Below are 17,440 nucleotides of genomic sequence, written 5' to 3'. Positions count from 1 at the left end.
CATGCAAACTCACTCAGTATGAATGCAAACTGGGAGTTTGGCCTTCCAAAACCTTTCATTTTTTATTGTACTTTATTGTACTCCTTTTTGAAGCACCCCTAAGAAGAATCCCCAAGATGGAAAGAGGGATTGTCAAGGCAAGAAGAGCCCAAGCATCAAGCAGATATGGAGGCAGTTATTGTTTTTACTGAACTGAGTCAAAGACTTGACACCTAAATCTTCTAAAAGCCTCAGCCCACTCAGTTTAGTGCTACCCTACTCCTTCATGCTGGGAACATAATGGCATTTGTATGTTTGGGGCAGCCTTGGGCAGAGTGCCAGGGACTATACCAATAATCAGTGCACAAGACTTCATTGACCTTGGAAGAAGGTTTTCAAAACTCACTATGCATTATAAAATGGAGACATGAGCCATTTACTTCCTCCCCTCAGCTTTCTGAGTCTAGGATGTTTCCTTCATTATAATTCCTTGGTAATGATATAGGTGGCTCAAATTCTGTTCCTAAGGGTACCTTCATTTCTCTCAAAGTGAAAATGGGTTTTTTACCTTGCAGAATCCCCCTTTTTTTTATTTAATGGATTTTGAAGAAATCTTACAAATAATAATGACTCTCTTAATACAACTGGTATGCAGTATTGTTACTGATGATTCATAGTGATTTAATAGAACAGTATGCTAGTAATGCCATTCTGATTTTATAATTATTTTCCATATAATCTTTACAAAATAAACATCAGAGGTAAAAAATGATATACATAAATACAGTATATCCATTTAAGGAAGAAAGATAATTGGTAACATTGATTCTGTGGGCAGGTATGTGGAGGCATCACCTGAATGGGCCAAGCAGTTAGAGGCTGATCTTCCAGCTGGCAAGACAGCAGTTACATTCCTGGCACGCTCTCCCCTGTCTCATGAAGCTGCCTCATGCTCCTTCACTGTTGAGGTTGTTGGTAGGTCCATTCCCCTTCAACTCCTTTTTCTTCACACTACTCTTTACAGGAGGTACTCATTATGATTCACTTTAAAAAAAAAAAAAAAAAAATCTGTTTGTCCACAATAGATTACAGAAAAATTGCTCATTCATAGTAAGTTCCATTCCTACCTTTAAAGCTGATTTGCCAGTTCCATCAGTTAGAGTGCAAAATGCATGGAACATGGTGATATTTTGGAAACCCCATGATATATAACAATGGCCACTGGTACTTACGTGTACTATATTTACCTGATTGCATTTTACCATACAGAACTGTCCAGTTTCATCTTATTAAATCACTTCTCCCTTCCAAACTGCTAAAAACATCTATACTTATGTTAGGAAAAATAAACTTTTCCATCATTCCGTAGTTTATATTTGTATCCTCATCGTCTTCTATTTTCTTTAACAAAAAGATCCTCAGTGTACTGTAAACTCTCAGTTATTCTTTATCACAATATCCAACTCTTATGCTCAGCGCTGTTAAAACAATATCTGGCAGAATTTGGCAATATCTGGCACCAAAACAGGAAGCAATCAACAGTCCTATGTGATTTTTGGTGGCAAAGTGTATTATCTGGCTCAGGTGAGAGACCCACTTAGCACACAGGAAAATCCCGCAGTGTGCCAACCTCTCATAATGCATTGTGGAAGTGGCCCACCCGGTGCACTGAGCCTACCGTTGCTCTCTCATTCTCTCCCATGGACACCTAAAGTGAGGACGTATCAATGCACTCTTCATTTGTGATCCACACAGTGGCTAGCCCTTAGTTCCGTGACTTAGTCTGTGGCCTCCCATGCATCACTCATTGCTGTAGTGATTAACCTTGTGACCCCCCTCAGAGCTTTGTGCCCCAGTTTCCTGACTACTGTTTAGTGAGGACATATCTGTGTGTATCTACTCTCCATTGATGCGAAGATTAGATGACACGATGAGTACAGTATATTGTATTATGTACTGTATTACTGTTTTATATGTATTGTATCAGTACTGTATTGTATTTTATGCTTGATTGTAATCATTAACTCATGGATAAAATTATAGGAAAGTTTTTAGGATAGAGGGTCCAGACAGATAGTGACACATTATCCGGTTTGACGCTGAATGGATAGCTGACTGGGGGGTATCTATGCAATACCCAGAGTTCGGCAGTATCCGGCGGGCGGGGGGGAGGGGTTGGCTAAATTGTGCCGAATAATTGATAGTTTACTGTATTTTTTCCACTTTTCTCACTCTTTTAAGCATCATAATTAAATCTTTCCTCTTTTTTTCCTCATTTATGGATGATATCTAGAATCTTCAACCTTGCCTCATAAAACAGCTCTCACCCCAGCATTGTACAGGTATTGAAAGTAACCAGTTCTGCATACCCCATAACTGTACATTATTTACCTGATTTTGAACATAAGAAACACATACTGTATACAGATTAATAAACACACACAAGGTCCACAGTATTACAATACAGAAAATGACATGGTGTGTTGAAATATTCTACTCCCACCAGACAAAGAAGAACCACAAGTGTTCGGGTGCCCAAAGTCATTCTCAGTTCAGTTAGCAGAAGGAGAGGTCAGCACACGCGTCAGGTGGAAGGAACCTGTCTTCAAGGACAATGTGGAAGTTTCAAATCTGTGGAAGTCTCTTGTGAGTAACTGTAACATTATTATTTTGTTACGAGCATTTTTTTTTTTTTTTTACTCTGCAGACCCTTTACATAGGATTGCGTTATATCACCAGTAATCTACCGTTCCATGTATTTCTTTGTCACCTTGTATTTACCTATTTGTATTTACCTGTTTGTAGAGTACAGGAATTCAGTAATGCTTGTGTTGTCCTGTCTTCATATCCACATTTATCTAGTCTACTTTTACACACATGATTGTTTTTCTCCTGCACCACTTTTTTGTCTAAGTCGTTCCAAATATTTATGTATTTACCTAATATACCAAATTGTGATATACACGAAATATGCTATGCCCGTGGGTTCCCGTCGCTGTTTCTCAGTAAGTCAATTTAGCTGTAAACTCGTTTAAGTTTTTAGAATGGACGATCTCTTTGTCCAGGCTATTCCATAAGTCTATGCTTCTGTAAGGAAAACTATATTTCTTGATATCCTTCAAGTAGCTTGACTTTTTCAATTTCATTCCATGTCCTCTTGTTGCTTTCTTATCCCATACAAACAGATCTTCTCGGTCAATTTTATCTCCTATCTTGGTCCTAAACACTGCAATCATGTCTCCTCTCTTTCTCCTTTCCTCTAAGGAAGCCAAATCCAGTTTTTTCAGCCTCTCTCTATATGACAGATCTGTCAGACTGGGGACCATCTTCATTGCTGTTCTTTGTATTCTCTCAATCTTGTTCATGTCTTTCTTTTTGTGTGGGGACCACACTACTGCTGCATATTCTAACCTGGGGCGGATCATGGCCACTATCAATTTTTTCATCAACTCCTCATCCATATAATGAAATGCTACTCTTATGTTAGTCAAGAGTTTATGTCTCTCTAACTATCTTGTTAATGTGTTTTTCAGGTGACAAACTACCTTGGACCAGCACTCCCAAATCTTTCTCTTCTCTCATTTTTGTGATTAATTCATTACCCAACAAATAATTCAGTGATGGCCTCCTGGTACTTTTACCTATTTCCAATATTTTACATTTCTTTACATTAAATTTCATTTCCCACTTCCGGCTCCAATCATGTATCCTATTCCGATCCTCCTGCGGCATTTTACAATCCTCCTCAACCTCCACCTTCCTCAAGATCTTTACATCATCAGCAAACAGATTTGCATAACTGTTCACTCCATCTACCATATCATTTACGTAAATCAGGAACATTACTGGCACCAACACCGAGCCTTGAGGGACTCCATTTGTTGCTTCCCTCCATCCAGACATCCTATCCTTTATTACTGTCCTCATTTGTCTGTCTCTCAAAAAGTCTCTCATCCATTCCAGGAGTTTCCCCTTCAGTCCTCCTATATATTCTAGTTTCCACATTAGTCTCTTATGAGGTACCTTGTCAAAAGCCTTCTGTAAGTCTATGTACACACAATCCACCCAACCATCTCTCTCCTGTACCACGTCAATGGCTCATGAGTAAAAGCTCAACAAGTTAGAAACACATGACCTTCCACTTCTGAATCCAAACTGACATTCAGCCAAAATATTCATCCCTTCTAGATATTTTATCCATTTGTCTTTCAGGATTCTCTCACACGGTTTTGCAACCATGCTGGTTAGAGACACTTGTCTATAATTATGGGGTTCTCCCTTGTTTCCTCCCTTATAAATTGGCACCACATTTGCCCTCTTCCATTCTTTTGGCACTTTCCCCTCTTCCATAGAACACATGATTAAACTGTGAATTTTATCCGCCAGGTGTTCTCTGCATTCCTTCAGTACCCAATTAGAAATTCCATCAGGTCCTGGGGCTTTCCTTACATCTTGAGTTTCCAGTAATTTATACACTTCCTGTACCTCCACTTTTATATCTTTTATCACCGGTACTTTTCTAATCACTTCCTCCCCTTTCACAAACTCTTTTTCATTAGTGAAAACTGATTGGAAACATTTGTTCATTATTTCGGCTTGCATTGCTGCATCTTTATAAACCTCTCCTTTTACTTTCAGTTTGGTGATTCCTTCCTTTTGTTTCAGTTTGCCATTAACAAATCTATAAAACAGTTTGGGTTCATCCTTGCATTTGTCTGTTATACCTTTTTCAGAATTCCTTTCTTCTTCTCTACGTATTCTTGTGTATTCATTTCTAGTTCTTTTATATTCTTCCTTTGTTCTGGTGTTGCCCCTCTTTCTCCAGTTGTTCCACGCCTTATCTCTCCCTTTTTTTGCAATCATACACCTTCTATTAAACCACTCCTTTTTCCTGTTTTCTTTCCCTCTTACTCTTGGTACAAATTTTTCCACTCCCAAATTGTAGAGGTCTAGAAAGATATCCCACTGCCTCTGTATCTCTCTTGTTTCTCTGAATTTTCTCCAGTCCGCATTTTCAAAAAAGTTTCTCAGTCCTGTGAAATTAGCTTTCCCAAAGTTGTATCTTCCCTGTCTATGAAGCTCGTCTCTTGGCTCGACGTTCCCTATTATCATCTGGAACTCAATGACCACATGATCACTTTTTCCTCTAGGACAGAAATATTTCAATGATTCTATTACATCGGGTTCTTTGGTAAACAGTAAATCTAACCTTGCTGGTGTGTCCTCACCTCGGAACTGTGTTTCTTCTTTGACCTATTACGTCATCACATTATTCATTATTATATTTAATAATATAGTGCCCCACGAATCTTCACTGCCTCCTGAGTCCCATTCCTCCCTGTTCACCTCTTTACAGTTAAAGTCACCCACCAAAATTATATTATTGCTTTTCTCAATTATTTTTTGTAAATAGCTAGCCATATCTGACAACATCTCATGGTATTCGTCATCATTCCATGCTCTCGTCTTAGAGGGAACATACACTACCGCCATATCTCTCTTGACTTTCTCTCCAGTTTCTAATTTCATGTATATCACTTCAGCCCTGCCTTGTCCCATTTCCACAGTATCTACATTTATGTTGTTCTTCACTGCTATCATCACTCCTCCTCCCGTTTTTTCTTTTCGATCTCTTCTCCACAGATTGTATTTACCATCTCCCAAATGAACATCATTATCTTCTCTTAATTTGGTCTCTGCAAAGCACAAAACATCAGGTTCATGTTCCCTCAAGGAATCGTTAATTTCAAGCCTTGCCGATATTAAACCATCAACATTAGTATATACCACCTTCAAATTATTTTTGATGTTTTTTATACCCACTTCTCTCCTTCTCTCCGTCGGTACCACTTCCTCAATTTCTGATATTTCATAGCCATCCCCCTTAGTTTCCTTCACTTCTATTTCCTTATATACCACTTCCTTACTTTCATATCCATCACTCTCCAAAAAAAAGTATTACATTCTTCTTCTGTCCTCTTATTATTTTTTTCCTTTACTTGTTCCTTCAATGATTTTAAAACTTCTCTTTCTTCTTCATTCAAATCTTTTCTTATTATAATATTTTCCATCCCTGCCTCTTTGCTTTGTTTCCAGGTCACTCTAAGTATATCATTTACTACACTTTCTGATAACAACTTGACTCTCATTGGTCTTGTTTCCCCTTTTCATATAAGGCCCTATCCTCCTTACTTCCTCAATTTCTTTTACCCACTTGTCTCCTTCGAGATCAGTCTTGCCTAATATTCTTCTCACCAGGTTCATATCTTTCTCGAGTCTTACGGATCTAACCCTTTCTTCCTCCTCCCTGTTTCCAAATATTACCACGCATCTGTTCCTTTCTACAGTTTCTCTCACTATTTTCTCTTTTTTCTTCAGTATTTTCACTACATTTTCTTCCATTTTTTTCTTGTTCATTTCCCTTTCTTCCTGGATGATTTCTCTTAAGCTGACCACTTCTTTCTGTTCTTCTTCTACGTGTGCCCACTTTGCCTTATGCTCTTCTAATACACTACTCACCTTCTCCGTTTTATTAGTACTCTCTTCTAGTTTCCTCCTCAATTCGATATTTTCACGCTTCAAATTCCTGATCTCCTCATTCGCCATCTCATTGGACTGGATCAGACTCTGTATAGTAATCTCAGTATTTTCAGACACGTCCTTTAACACTAGATTCTCCACTTTCTTTTCAAGTTCACTAATCCTCATAATCAATGTTTTAACCAGATCCATGACATTAGTATTTCTGTCAAATCCTGAAAATTCGAGTCCCTCAATGTTTACATTATCAGCCATGTTAGAGATTGGTTACAGTACCAAAAACAGCTGTTACCAAAAATACTACAAACATTCATGCATACTCTTGCCAATAAATCTTTACATTTTTGGTTGTCTATATTGACTTACAGTATTTTAAACTTAAAACAAGATCATAGGAGACAGGACAAACATAATTCCGGAAAACTACTTAAGGTTTGCAGCGGTGGCTGGGAGCAGTAAAAATATGTCCGTTTGCTCTGGCTGTTTGCTCGCGTGTGATAACCAAGGTATGATAGAAAATTTATGAGTTTTTGAATCAGCTGTGAAGTGCAGCAGAACACATTCATAGGAGCTGAAGAATATTTAGGATTGATAAAAGGGGGAGTTGTTACAGGTCCTGCAAATCATATACTGTAATGGATTGTTATGGTATGCCAGAAAAGAATTATAATAGATACAGGCTGAAGAATAGGGTGTATCAAAAATAGGGTAAGAATTCCATCTTCATTTTTTTCATGCAAGTACATCATGCCCTTTTTACACAAATCATAATGATCATTCAAGCCCAGTTGCTTAAAATGATGACTTGTCTATGTAGTGGAAAAGAAATGTTTGATAATTTTTCTTTTTCATTCAAAGTATAAAATACCATGCAGAAACTAATACACTAACTGAAGCCACTTTCACTAGCTCTTTTATCTTCTTTTGAACTGCCCATGCATGTTTGCGTGCCAGTTTGAGCAGGATCTGTTTCTGATCCTGTGCCATTGTCATCAGTGAGTTGAAGCACTTGATTAAGGCAATGTCATGCTCAGCAGCGCCATTGATGACGTTTAAGGACTTCACTTGTTTCATTGCCAACTGGTAGTTTCCATCGTCTTCCCAATTCTCTGGATCCTTGTTCAAAAATGTTGGCTCCTAGCCAGAGTCCATAAGACACTTGCTTAGACCAGTCGATTTTTTGGAAATGAAGTCTGCCTAGTGCTTATTCAACCAGACCCTCATGCCGTTGGGCCTTTTAAAGCCTTTGCTGCAACTCTTCCTTGTCAAGTTGTTCACCATGTCCCGCTTCACTGAAGCTTCCAGATGCTTGTCAAAGAAGGCATGGCCTATGAGCTCCTCTGTCAGATACCACAAATGATGTTTTGCCACCTTTTCGACTGCATCGATCTAAGTAGCTGTCAAAAAAAAAAAAAAAAAAAAAAAACATAATTTCAAGGTGCTCATTGAGGTATCATCGCTCCATGCCATGCTTCAGCATATGTGAAGGATATGAAGAGTGCAATCAGGCGCATGCCTTATGCCTCTCTCTGTGTCATTGTTGGGAATTGGCTGCCGAACATGACAATCACATAAATCCTTTTTGCCATCAGTCGCACCTGATGCATGGCTCCTGGTGGGTGGAAAGTTGACTGGTCATGTTGACTTCCCAAGAAGCTGTATGTCAACTGGAATAGTTCTTTGTAGTCTTCACAAGGCTGATTTCCACTCACAAGGGTTGATTCAAGAATGTCATCATGTACTTCTGTTCCTGAAGGGCGATGATGATGGCAAAGAATTCCACAAAATCTTCATTGGTATCCACAGTTTTGTACATGGACTGATTGATAAAGGGCCAGTATGTCTGGAACCACTTGAATAATCCTGTATCTGGTCCAGAGGAAGATCCGTGGCAAACTTTGAAGACGGGTTTCAGGATGACTTCATGAACATGATGTCTGCAAGCCAACCACACAGTTGATCTTCTGAGTTTTTGCTTGATTAGTATGCATGCACCCCGATGCATTCCAGTATTTGCTGCCGTAGTATCGAAGCTCACCACAACAATCTTGTCTTGATGATTGGCCTCCTAAACCTCTTTCGGTACAAAACAAACAAGTACTTCTCCAGTTCCATTCAGTGCTACTGGAACACCTAGAAGGTCTTCAGTCTCTTCCCTGGAAGCTAGTACTGTGATCCAGTTTTGCAAACTCTTGCCTTGACAGATATTTGGAAGCAGAGTGAGAGAAGAGTTCTGGACAAATGTCGAAGTGTGCATGGAAAAGTTTGGAAGGAATGAGAGAGTGTTTTTGATCGGTGATATGAATGGTAAAGTAGGGAATGCAAAGGTGGATGGAATAGTTGGTGAGTGGCGTGTGCTTGCTGAGATAGATGAGAATGGCAGTGCGTTAGTGGACATTTGTGCCGGGAGGGGGTTGGTGATAGCCAGTACCCTCTTCAGGCACAAAATGATCCACAGGTATACATGGTGAGTGATGAGAAGGGTGGGTGGTGAACTGAATGAAAGGAAGGCAATGATTGATTGTGTGTGTGTGGATGAAAGGATGCGAAGATATGTAATGGATGCAAGAGCTTATAAAGGTTGGGGGAGTGGACTTTCTGACCACTACTTGGTGGTGGCCAGAATCAAGATCCAAGGATAATGGAGAAATAGAAGAAGGGAAGGACAGGAAGAAGGAGTATTTGCAAGGAGAGTGGAAAGGTTACAAGAGGATGAGAAAAAGGAAGAATATAAGAGAGAAGTGGAAGAATGATTGGGTAAACATGAATTGGAGCAGATGGGGGACGTGGAATGTGTGTGCAGGATATTCACAGAACAAATATGTGCAGCATGTGATGTGGTGTGTGGGGTGAGGAGAAGACGGAGGGGGGTGCAAGGAACAGCGTGTGGAATGAAGAAATGAGACAGGCTGTGGCACAAAAAAAGAAAGCATACAATGAATGGATGAGAAATAGAAACGTGGAAGAAGTTGAGAGGTGGAAGAGAGAGTTACATGTAGAAAGAAAGAGAGAGGTGATAAGTTTAGTAGGAGAGAGTAAGAAGAGAGCTGATGAGGAATTTGGAAGGAATTTGAGTGTAAAATGGAGGAACTGTAAGAAAATGTTCTGGAAAGAGGTGAAGAGAGCAAGACAGGGTGGCAATGAAGTTAGCAGGGGAGTGAAAGATAAAAATGGTAGATTACTAGTGGAGAAGGGAGAAAAAGTGAGCAGATGGAGAGAACACTTTAAGGAATTGTTGAACATGGAGGATGGAAGTAATGCAAGTATAAGTGGCTGGGGAATGGCTGGGAGAAGGAGGGATGTGAGAAGAGAGGAAGAAATCAGTAGGATAGAAGTTGTGGAAGCAATGAAGAAAGTTAAATCGGAGAAAGCCCCAGGAATTGATGGAGAGTGTGGTGAAATGCTGAAGCATGGGGGAGAGATAGTAGTAGAATGGATGTGGAAGATGTGCAGATTGGCCTGGGAGGAAGGTAGTCCCGGAGGATTGGAAGTCGGGTATAATTATTCCCTTGTACAAAGGAAAAGGCGAAAAAGAAGTGTGTGGTAATCATAGGGGCATTTGTCTTCTTAATATAATAGGAAATTTGTATGATAGGATACTTATTGACAGAGTTAGGGAAAGAACAGAGGAATTAGTTGGAGAAGAACAGGGAGGCTTTAGGAAGGGAAGAGGTTGTGTAGATCAGATATTCATTCTTAGATCTTTAGTGGAAAAGTTTCTAGAGAGGGGAAAGAAGTTGTATGCAGCTTTCATGGATTTAGAAAAGGTTCTAGAGAAGGGAAAGAAGTTGTATGCCGCTTTCATGGATTTGGAGAAAGCATATAACAGGGTGGATAGACAAGGATTATGGAAAATATTAAGAATATATGGAATAGATGGGAAGTTGCTGAATGCTGTGAAGAGTATGTATGATGGTGCTAAGGCTGCAGTACGTGTGGATGGTGAACAGTGAATTTTTCTCTTTGAAGGTTGGGTTGAAACAGGGATGTGTCATGTCTCCATGGTTGTTCAGTGTGTACATGGATGGGGTAATAAAAGAGGTACAAGGTAGGACAGTGGATGTTGGATTGGCCCTGGTGAGAGAGGGTAGTGTTTGGAAACTCCCTGTACTGTTGTTGGTAACGATACTGTATTGTTGAGTGAAGATGAAGGGGAGCTGCAAGGCTTGGTGGATGAGTTTGGGAGAGTGTGTAAGAAACGGAATCTAAAGATGAATGTAGGGAAGAGTCAAGTGATGGTCTTTGAGAGAGATGAAGTCAGTAAATGTACAGTGAGGTTGGATGGTGAGGAAATGGAAAATATGAGTACATTTAAGTACTTGGGTAGTGTGATGAGTAAGGATGGAAGTTTGGTGGGTGAAGTGCTTGAAAGGGTACAACAAGGAAGAAAGGTTGCTGGTTCTTTGAAAGCAGTGAGAAGAAACAGGGAAGTGAGCATGGAAGTGAAAAAGTTACTATGTGACAGTATTGTGATACCAACTCTGATGTAAGTGAAGCTTGGATATTGTTGGAAGGACACAAGTCAAGAGTGAGAGCAGTGGGAATGAGTTATTTAAGAGGAGGCTGTGGAGTCACATGGAGAGACAGGCTGACAAATGAGGATAGAAAGGAATGTTGTGGTGTGGATGTGGATGTGATAGGAAGCGTTAGGAGGAACACACTGAGGTGGTTTGGCCATGTGGAGAGGATGGAGGGTGAGAGATGACGAGGATAGTGTATGTGAGTGAGATGGAGGGGGAGAGAGGGAGGGGGAGGCTGAGAATGAGATGGAGGGATGGGGTGGAGAGTTATATGAGAGAGGGGGGTGTGAGTTGGGAGCAGGGCAGTGAAATGGCGGGGGACAGGGCAACGTGGAGGCGATTTGTTTGTGGCCACCCCGTACGGGATTGAGGTGTCTGGCAATAGATAGATAGATAGATAGATAGTTTTTCATCCCAGTGAAGTGTCATGGTTGATGCAGAGATTCCAGCTATAGACTGTAGCAGGTGAAATCACAGACTCCCTGAGATTATGACCAAGGCTTTGGGCAGCAGCAGCATATAAACTTGTTGCCTGACACACCGAAAGATTGTTCCTGTCCCAGGCAGCAGTCAAGTTCTTCCCAGACAGCTTTTCAGTTCTTGCTTGTTGCTGCATAATGACAGCAGGGAGATTTGGCTGGAGTCAGACTGACGAATTCATCGTCATATGTGGAAGCTGCTGATGTAGAGCTGGATTCCTTCAAAATCACTGTCTCCTCCAACCTTCTCCTTTCCGTTAAGTCTTTCTGTTTTCACTGTGGCACGTCTGAATCGCATTTCGTCTTTCTCTCCTTGACCTTGTCCATTACAATGTCGATACCAGCCATTGAGGATGAGGCTCTGTCATAATTTTACTCAGGAAATTATGGTCTGTTTTTTTGGTGTGGAATATTTTATTTAGACAATTATCTTTATATTTCTCAAAACTCCCATGTATGGGACATCCAGCCCAAAAAATACACCCAAAGTGAAAAAGTTAAGTTTTTGCATGAATGCCATAACAGACTTAGCAGGCTTTGTGTGAAGGTCTGGCTGGAGGGGTGGTGCAGAGTACAGAGCTGCCTAGGAGAGTGGGATCTGGTTGATGCTGTGGTGCTGAGCTGAGGGCTGGTTAGCATAACCTCTGTTTTGATGTGGCACTATTCCACCACAGTTAATGTGGCCTCCACTTGTGTACGGAACTTGAAGATTGATGTGACACCATTCCACCACAGTTAACGTGGCCTCCACTTGTGTACGGAACTTGAAGATTGATGTGGCACCATTCCACCACAGTTAACGTGGCCTCCACTTGTGTACGGAACTTGAAGATCCTGAAATAAATTACCATACTGGTAATATAAATGCCATGGTGACATGGTTGATAGTGATTTTGGGTCAGAGGTGAGCATAGTTAGATTCCAAGAGGTGGCTGAAATTATACTGTTATCTTAATGATACCAGGGACACAGGGTAGTCTACTGTGACTTAAATGATCTAGACTACTGTAGCCAAGCTTCAAACCTTCCAGAGTTTCTGGTCTTCGAGAGCTTGTAAAGAGATATATAAGACTGGCTGTTACATTTTGCTGCATCCACAGCAGCAGCCATGTCCAGTGTGTGTCCCTAACTGTTTCACTTACTCACTGAGTCACTATCCAGTCGTGAACGGTGAAATCTCTAAAGTTGAAGTGACATAATTTTATTAACATCTTTATATGGGGATGTTTAGGGGCAGAGGGTATTGGTAGTACAAGTATATCTGGTATGCATGTGTGGTGTGTCTTAGGGGTGGGGGTTGAGGTGTGTGTGGTGTACATCTGGGGTGTGTCTCCAGGATATATCCAGAAAGGACAGCTTTGGAATATGTTGGGGTGGTGGGTATGATTGGAGTTGGTGTGGTTGTTGAAGTTTTTTTTTTTTATTCTGAACTGTTTCCCGAAAAAGGAGTGTTGGGTGAAACTTTTTTTTTTTTTTTTTTTTTTTTTTTTTTTTTTTTAATGGGTGGCACCCTTCAACAAACCTAGGATACCCTTAAATATTATCAGTAGAACTGAGACAGTTAAGGATTGTGAATATTATCAGTAGAAATGAGACTTTTAAGGAGTGTTTGGAGCACACAGTTTAAGAAGCATAGGTGAATCTGCACCATCTGTCTCACCAAGACATGTGCCTCTGACATCTGCAGGAATGAGTGAGTTTGAGGACTTTGATGACATCTCGCCCCTTGAGGAGTTAAAAGCACTGCTCAGTTCCCACTCGTTTAAACTCTCAGCTTAGGATTCCCCCCCACTCCCTCATCATCCTCAGCCTATCACACTGGTTTCAGCCACAGATGGTGTTACATATGCCATATACTCACATAACTGGTTACTGATTCCCCTCACAATGTATGTACTGTACAGTACTGCATCTGCAGGCAGTCCCACAGAAGCTGTTGCTTACTTGAGGTCAGTGGGTCTGCTCAGCTAGATACACTAGGGTTAAGTAGCAGCAAGAACTAAAGATGCCTCTCAACGGAATCTATCAATCTATCTATTGCCAGATGCCATAATGCCGTAAGGGGTGGCCTTTTGACTTTGAGTTATTTGTTTTATGGGGAGGGGCACTAACCCTTCACCAACTCACTTGCTGACACGTAGGGAGCACGTATGGTTTGGTTATATGGTTACCACCCAGCATTGTAAATGGTTTCTTGGCTTACAGGAAACCATTTGGCTTGTCATTCAGTGTAAAGCCACCTGTAAAGGCAAGAAAAGGAATAAGAAGTGACAGGAAAGATGGGAGAAATAGGAAGAGAGGAGGGCAGGCACAGAAAAAGAATGATAAAAGCTAAGGAAGAAGTAGGCAGCACTACATCAAGTGAATGGATGATGGTCGCCACCACTTACCACTAGCCCTGTTCCCAAAAAGGAGGAGGATGGACTGCAGAAAGAGGGCAACTTCAGCATGCAGTTAACCCAATTCATGTTCAGATTAGCCTGGGGCCACAACAGCAGCACTGCTTGATAAACCTCCAACTTTTGTCCCCATTTTCTTTGTTTGTGGGTCCTTCCTCATTCAGTCTCATAGGTGAGAATTAGGGTTGGAGTGCAGAAAATAATGGCTGGTATTTCTTTACTGTCTTCATTCATTACTTGATCCTACTTTTCAGGAACCAGGTCGGTCACTAACTGCTGGTACCTACCCAGTTCACTATGTGGCCATGGATCCCTACCGTAATCGGGGAAAATGTTCTTTCACAATCACAGTCCACTGTAAGTATTTCCTCCATTCCCTTGTATAGATATGGGTCTTGAAAGTACTGTAGTAGAATTGAAAACAGTTAAGGTAGTAGTGGATACATTAGGGCAGAGTTACAGTGAAATGAAAACATGGACCAAAACTAAATCTCTATACCTTAAGGATTGACCAAAATGCTAGCATAATTTAGTTATATATAATGATATAAATAAAGTTCAGTTGGAATAGAGTATTAGAATGTACACTCTAAGAAGACAAGTAATGAGTACTGAGTGGATGAAAATAGCATGGCACTTTTGGACTTGTTTAAATTGGATGACTTACAGTTAGAATGTGATGATAGAAAGGAATCAGGAAACATACAGATATTTTCAGCATATTTCAAATTATTTTTCCATCTGTTAGAAGAAAAATATGCATATACTGTAGTTAGGTTTTTGAAGTGGAGCCAGCATTCCAGGAACTTGAATATGTGGGTGACTGCATGGCTCATTTCACTGAGCATTGAGTTGATAGTTCTCCCACATTAATGCATTCAGTTTGCCTTCTTGTGAATCCTGTCACACTCCATTATTATGTGGGAGAAATCATAACAGTTGAAATTTCTAGTCAGCTGGGTGCAAATGAGATCTTAGGCCACATATTCTACAATACTGATAGGCAAGTGAATGTGCTTGTTGATTATCCATGACTGATAATACTCCTATGTTTTGGCTAGAAAAGAAAGATTACTGTAAATATATATTAAAGAAAAAATAAGGTTTCACCATCAGAGTTATGGTATTTACTCAACTCCCTAATATCTAGTTTTATTGTAACAATCAGTATGTGGCTAGTATTTCTATTATGGTACTTTTATTATTGAAGCATGCAGGTGATATGATAGTTGCTGCCATAGTTTGTATATTTCTGTTGTTTTGCCTAAGTGATGAAACCTGTGTACAGTTGTGCAAATGATTATAGTGTTGATTACTTATCATTTCAACCCACCCCAGATTGTCAAGCATGATCAGCGGTCAGAAAAAATGTGAAATCTGTCCTAATTGCCTTGTAGGGGGGAGACTGTACAGGTGATTGGTTAATCTTTTTTATATACAGTATAACTTTAAGCATATGTTTTACCCTTTTTTTTTTTTCTTTTTTTTTCTTTTTTTTTTTCTTGTACTCTCCTGTTAGCTTTCCTGCTGTATATTGCAATATGTAGCCTGTAAATGCAAAGATCTTTCTATTCATCTAACTTATTCCCTTATCATCTATACCCTTTAGTGTGCAGGGAAACTTACCCCACCTTTGGATGGGAGAAGAAGGTGGGGTGATGATGATGGTGATTATGATAAAAATTATCTGGCAATAGCCAAAGTAAATTCAAAAATGAATCCCAGACCACTGGAGGGTTAATCTATGGAAGAATTAGTTTTCTCTTTTAAAGATGTGTCATAAATTTGTACACAGGAATGTTTGACAGTACCCTACCCTTGTTATATTAATATTTTCCACATAGCTCACTGTGGAGATTATTGTGCCTGCATATGAATTTCTGCCTGAGTATGCACTGGGCACGACAGCTCTACCCCCTTACCAGCCTGTCATCTCTAAGGAAGGGTGAGATGAAGGAATTTTTAAATCATGGCACATTAGCTCCCTTCATTTGTGTGGTGAGTTTGGAAGCCTGCTCTGTGTTTAAATGTGGAATATTTTCATTTTCCAAAATGTCTTGTACTAGACTTCACACAGAGTTGAAGAAAGAAAAAGATATGCATTATTACTGTACAGTGAAGTGTCTTTAGTTCATGACAGCATGAACTAGGTGATTATAATTTGTCAGTTATCTTAAAGTTTGTACAGAAATTTTTGAATGGTCCAGTACTAACCTCATATGAGACTGTTTCCTTTGCCGCAATAAGACAACATAGCCCAGAATCCTTTTCCGTGTTTGAAAGAAGTTCAGAGAGCTGTTGCCTCTCCTGACATTCAGAGGGCGCTCCCTCCGTGCTAAGGGATATTTGTATGTGACATATGTTAGGAGTGTAATGCTGTATGGTAGAGAGACCTGGGCAGTAAAGGAAGAGGATATTCGCAGGCTCAGACGTACAGAAATGACAATGATTAGATGGATGTGCGGTGCATCCTTGAATGCAAGGCCTGGGAGGGCTAGGTTTACGATGGAAGAACTGGGAGGTAGGAAGGGACTGGAGTGTATTGGTATTGTGATGAGGAAAGGAAGATTGGGATGGTTTGAGCATGTGGAGAAGATGGGGGATGATAATTGGGTGCAGAAAGTAAGAAGTGTTAATGTTGGGGGTAGGGTAGTGAGAGGTAGACTGAAAAAGACCTAGGACGAGGTCATTGAGTGTGACCTCAGGGTTAAGGGACTAAATGGGGAAACTGCAAGAGATCAAGCAGCATGGAGAGCCACCATTAGGTGACCAAGGTCGATGCATGCAAGCATGTTGGAGCCTTCAAAAATAAAAACGTTTAACAGAAATTTTGAAAGTGTCTAGGGATTTAATGGTGAAATTAGTAACTGATATCATGAATCCTATTACAGAGTGAGTGCTGTGTAACAAATGATTGGTTGAAGAATGTGGTTGTGAAGGTTTATAAGAAGAAGGCTGGTGTTCTTGATCTGGGGAACAGCATATAGGTGTCTAAAACTGTTGAAGCAGGTAATGAAAGTTGAGAGTTACTGATTCAGTGTGTGGATGGACAATAGGCCCACCAAGACATAAAGTAAGTTGGATGGGTGTGTGGAAGCTGCAGTTATGGAGAAAAGAAGGCTTTTCCGGGAATGGAAGAAGGATGGTAACAAAGAGGAATACTTGGCTGCCAAGCATAGGGCAAGGAAAGAGGTTTACATGGTGAAGTCTGAGTCACGGAGACTTGATAACCTAAATCATGTGGAAAGGAAGAATATGATATTTAAAGTGGCAAATCAGAGGAAGAGGGAGAGTAGGGATATCATTGGTGAGCAGAGTGTGAAGAATGATGAAGGAAGGGTAGTGATGAACAGTGGGGATATTAAAGATACATAGAGAGATCATTACAGCTGGTTGTTAAATGAGGAGTTTGATTGGGACAGGGAAGGTTTTGAGCCAACAGATCCAGTATTTGGCCCTTGGCCTTTAATTGGCACTGCTACTGTGAGCTGGGCAATAGGCGGGATGCAGGTGGGGAAGGCAG

The 17,440-nt window shown here is 40.4% G+C and overlaps 1 protein-coding gene across 1 annotated transcript in view; it reads left to right on the top strand.

The window, feature by feature from the left end:
• Positions 1-17,440, top strand: part of LOC145390422 (uncharacterized) — a 163,985-nt gene that overhangs the window by 110,654 nt on the left and 35,891 nt on the right. Inside the window, exons 22-24 of the mRNA XM_080265351.1 lie at positions 818-954; positions 2,486-2,625; positions 14,172-14,274. Of these exons, the coding sequence (XP_080121477.1) occupies positions 818-954; positions 2,486-2,625; positions 14,172-14,274 (380 nt within the window). The remainder of the gene's footprint in view (positions 1-817; positions 955-2,485; positions 2,626-14,171; positions 14,275-17,440) is intronic.

The sequence above is a fragment of the Coenobita brevimanus genome, chromosome 14 (genome assembly GCF_032717465.1).
Source record: "Coenobita brevimanus isolate Jiangsu-jjx chromosome 14, ASM3271746v2, whole genome shotgun sequence".
In the NCBI taxonomy this organism is placed as follows: domain Eukaryota; kingdom Metazoa; phylum Arthropoda; class Malacostraca; order Decapoda; family Coenobitidae; genus Coenobita; species Coenobita brevimanus.
Note: the sequence above shows the minus strand (reverse complement) of the source record. Positions and strands in the feature narration are given on the sequence as shown.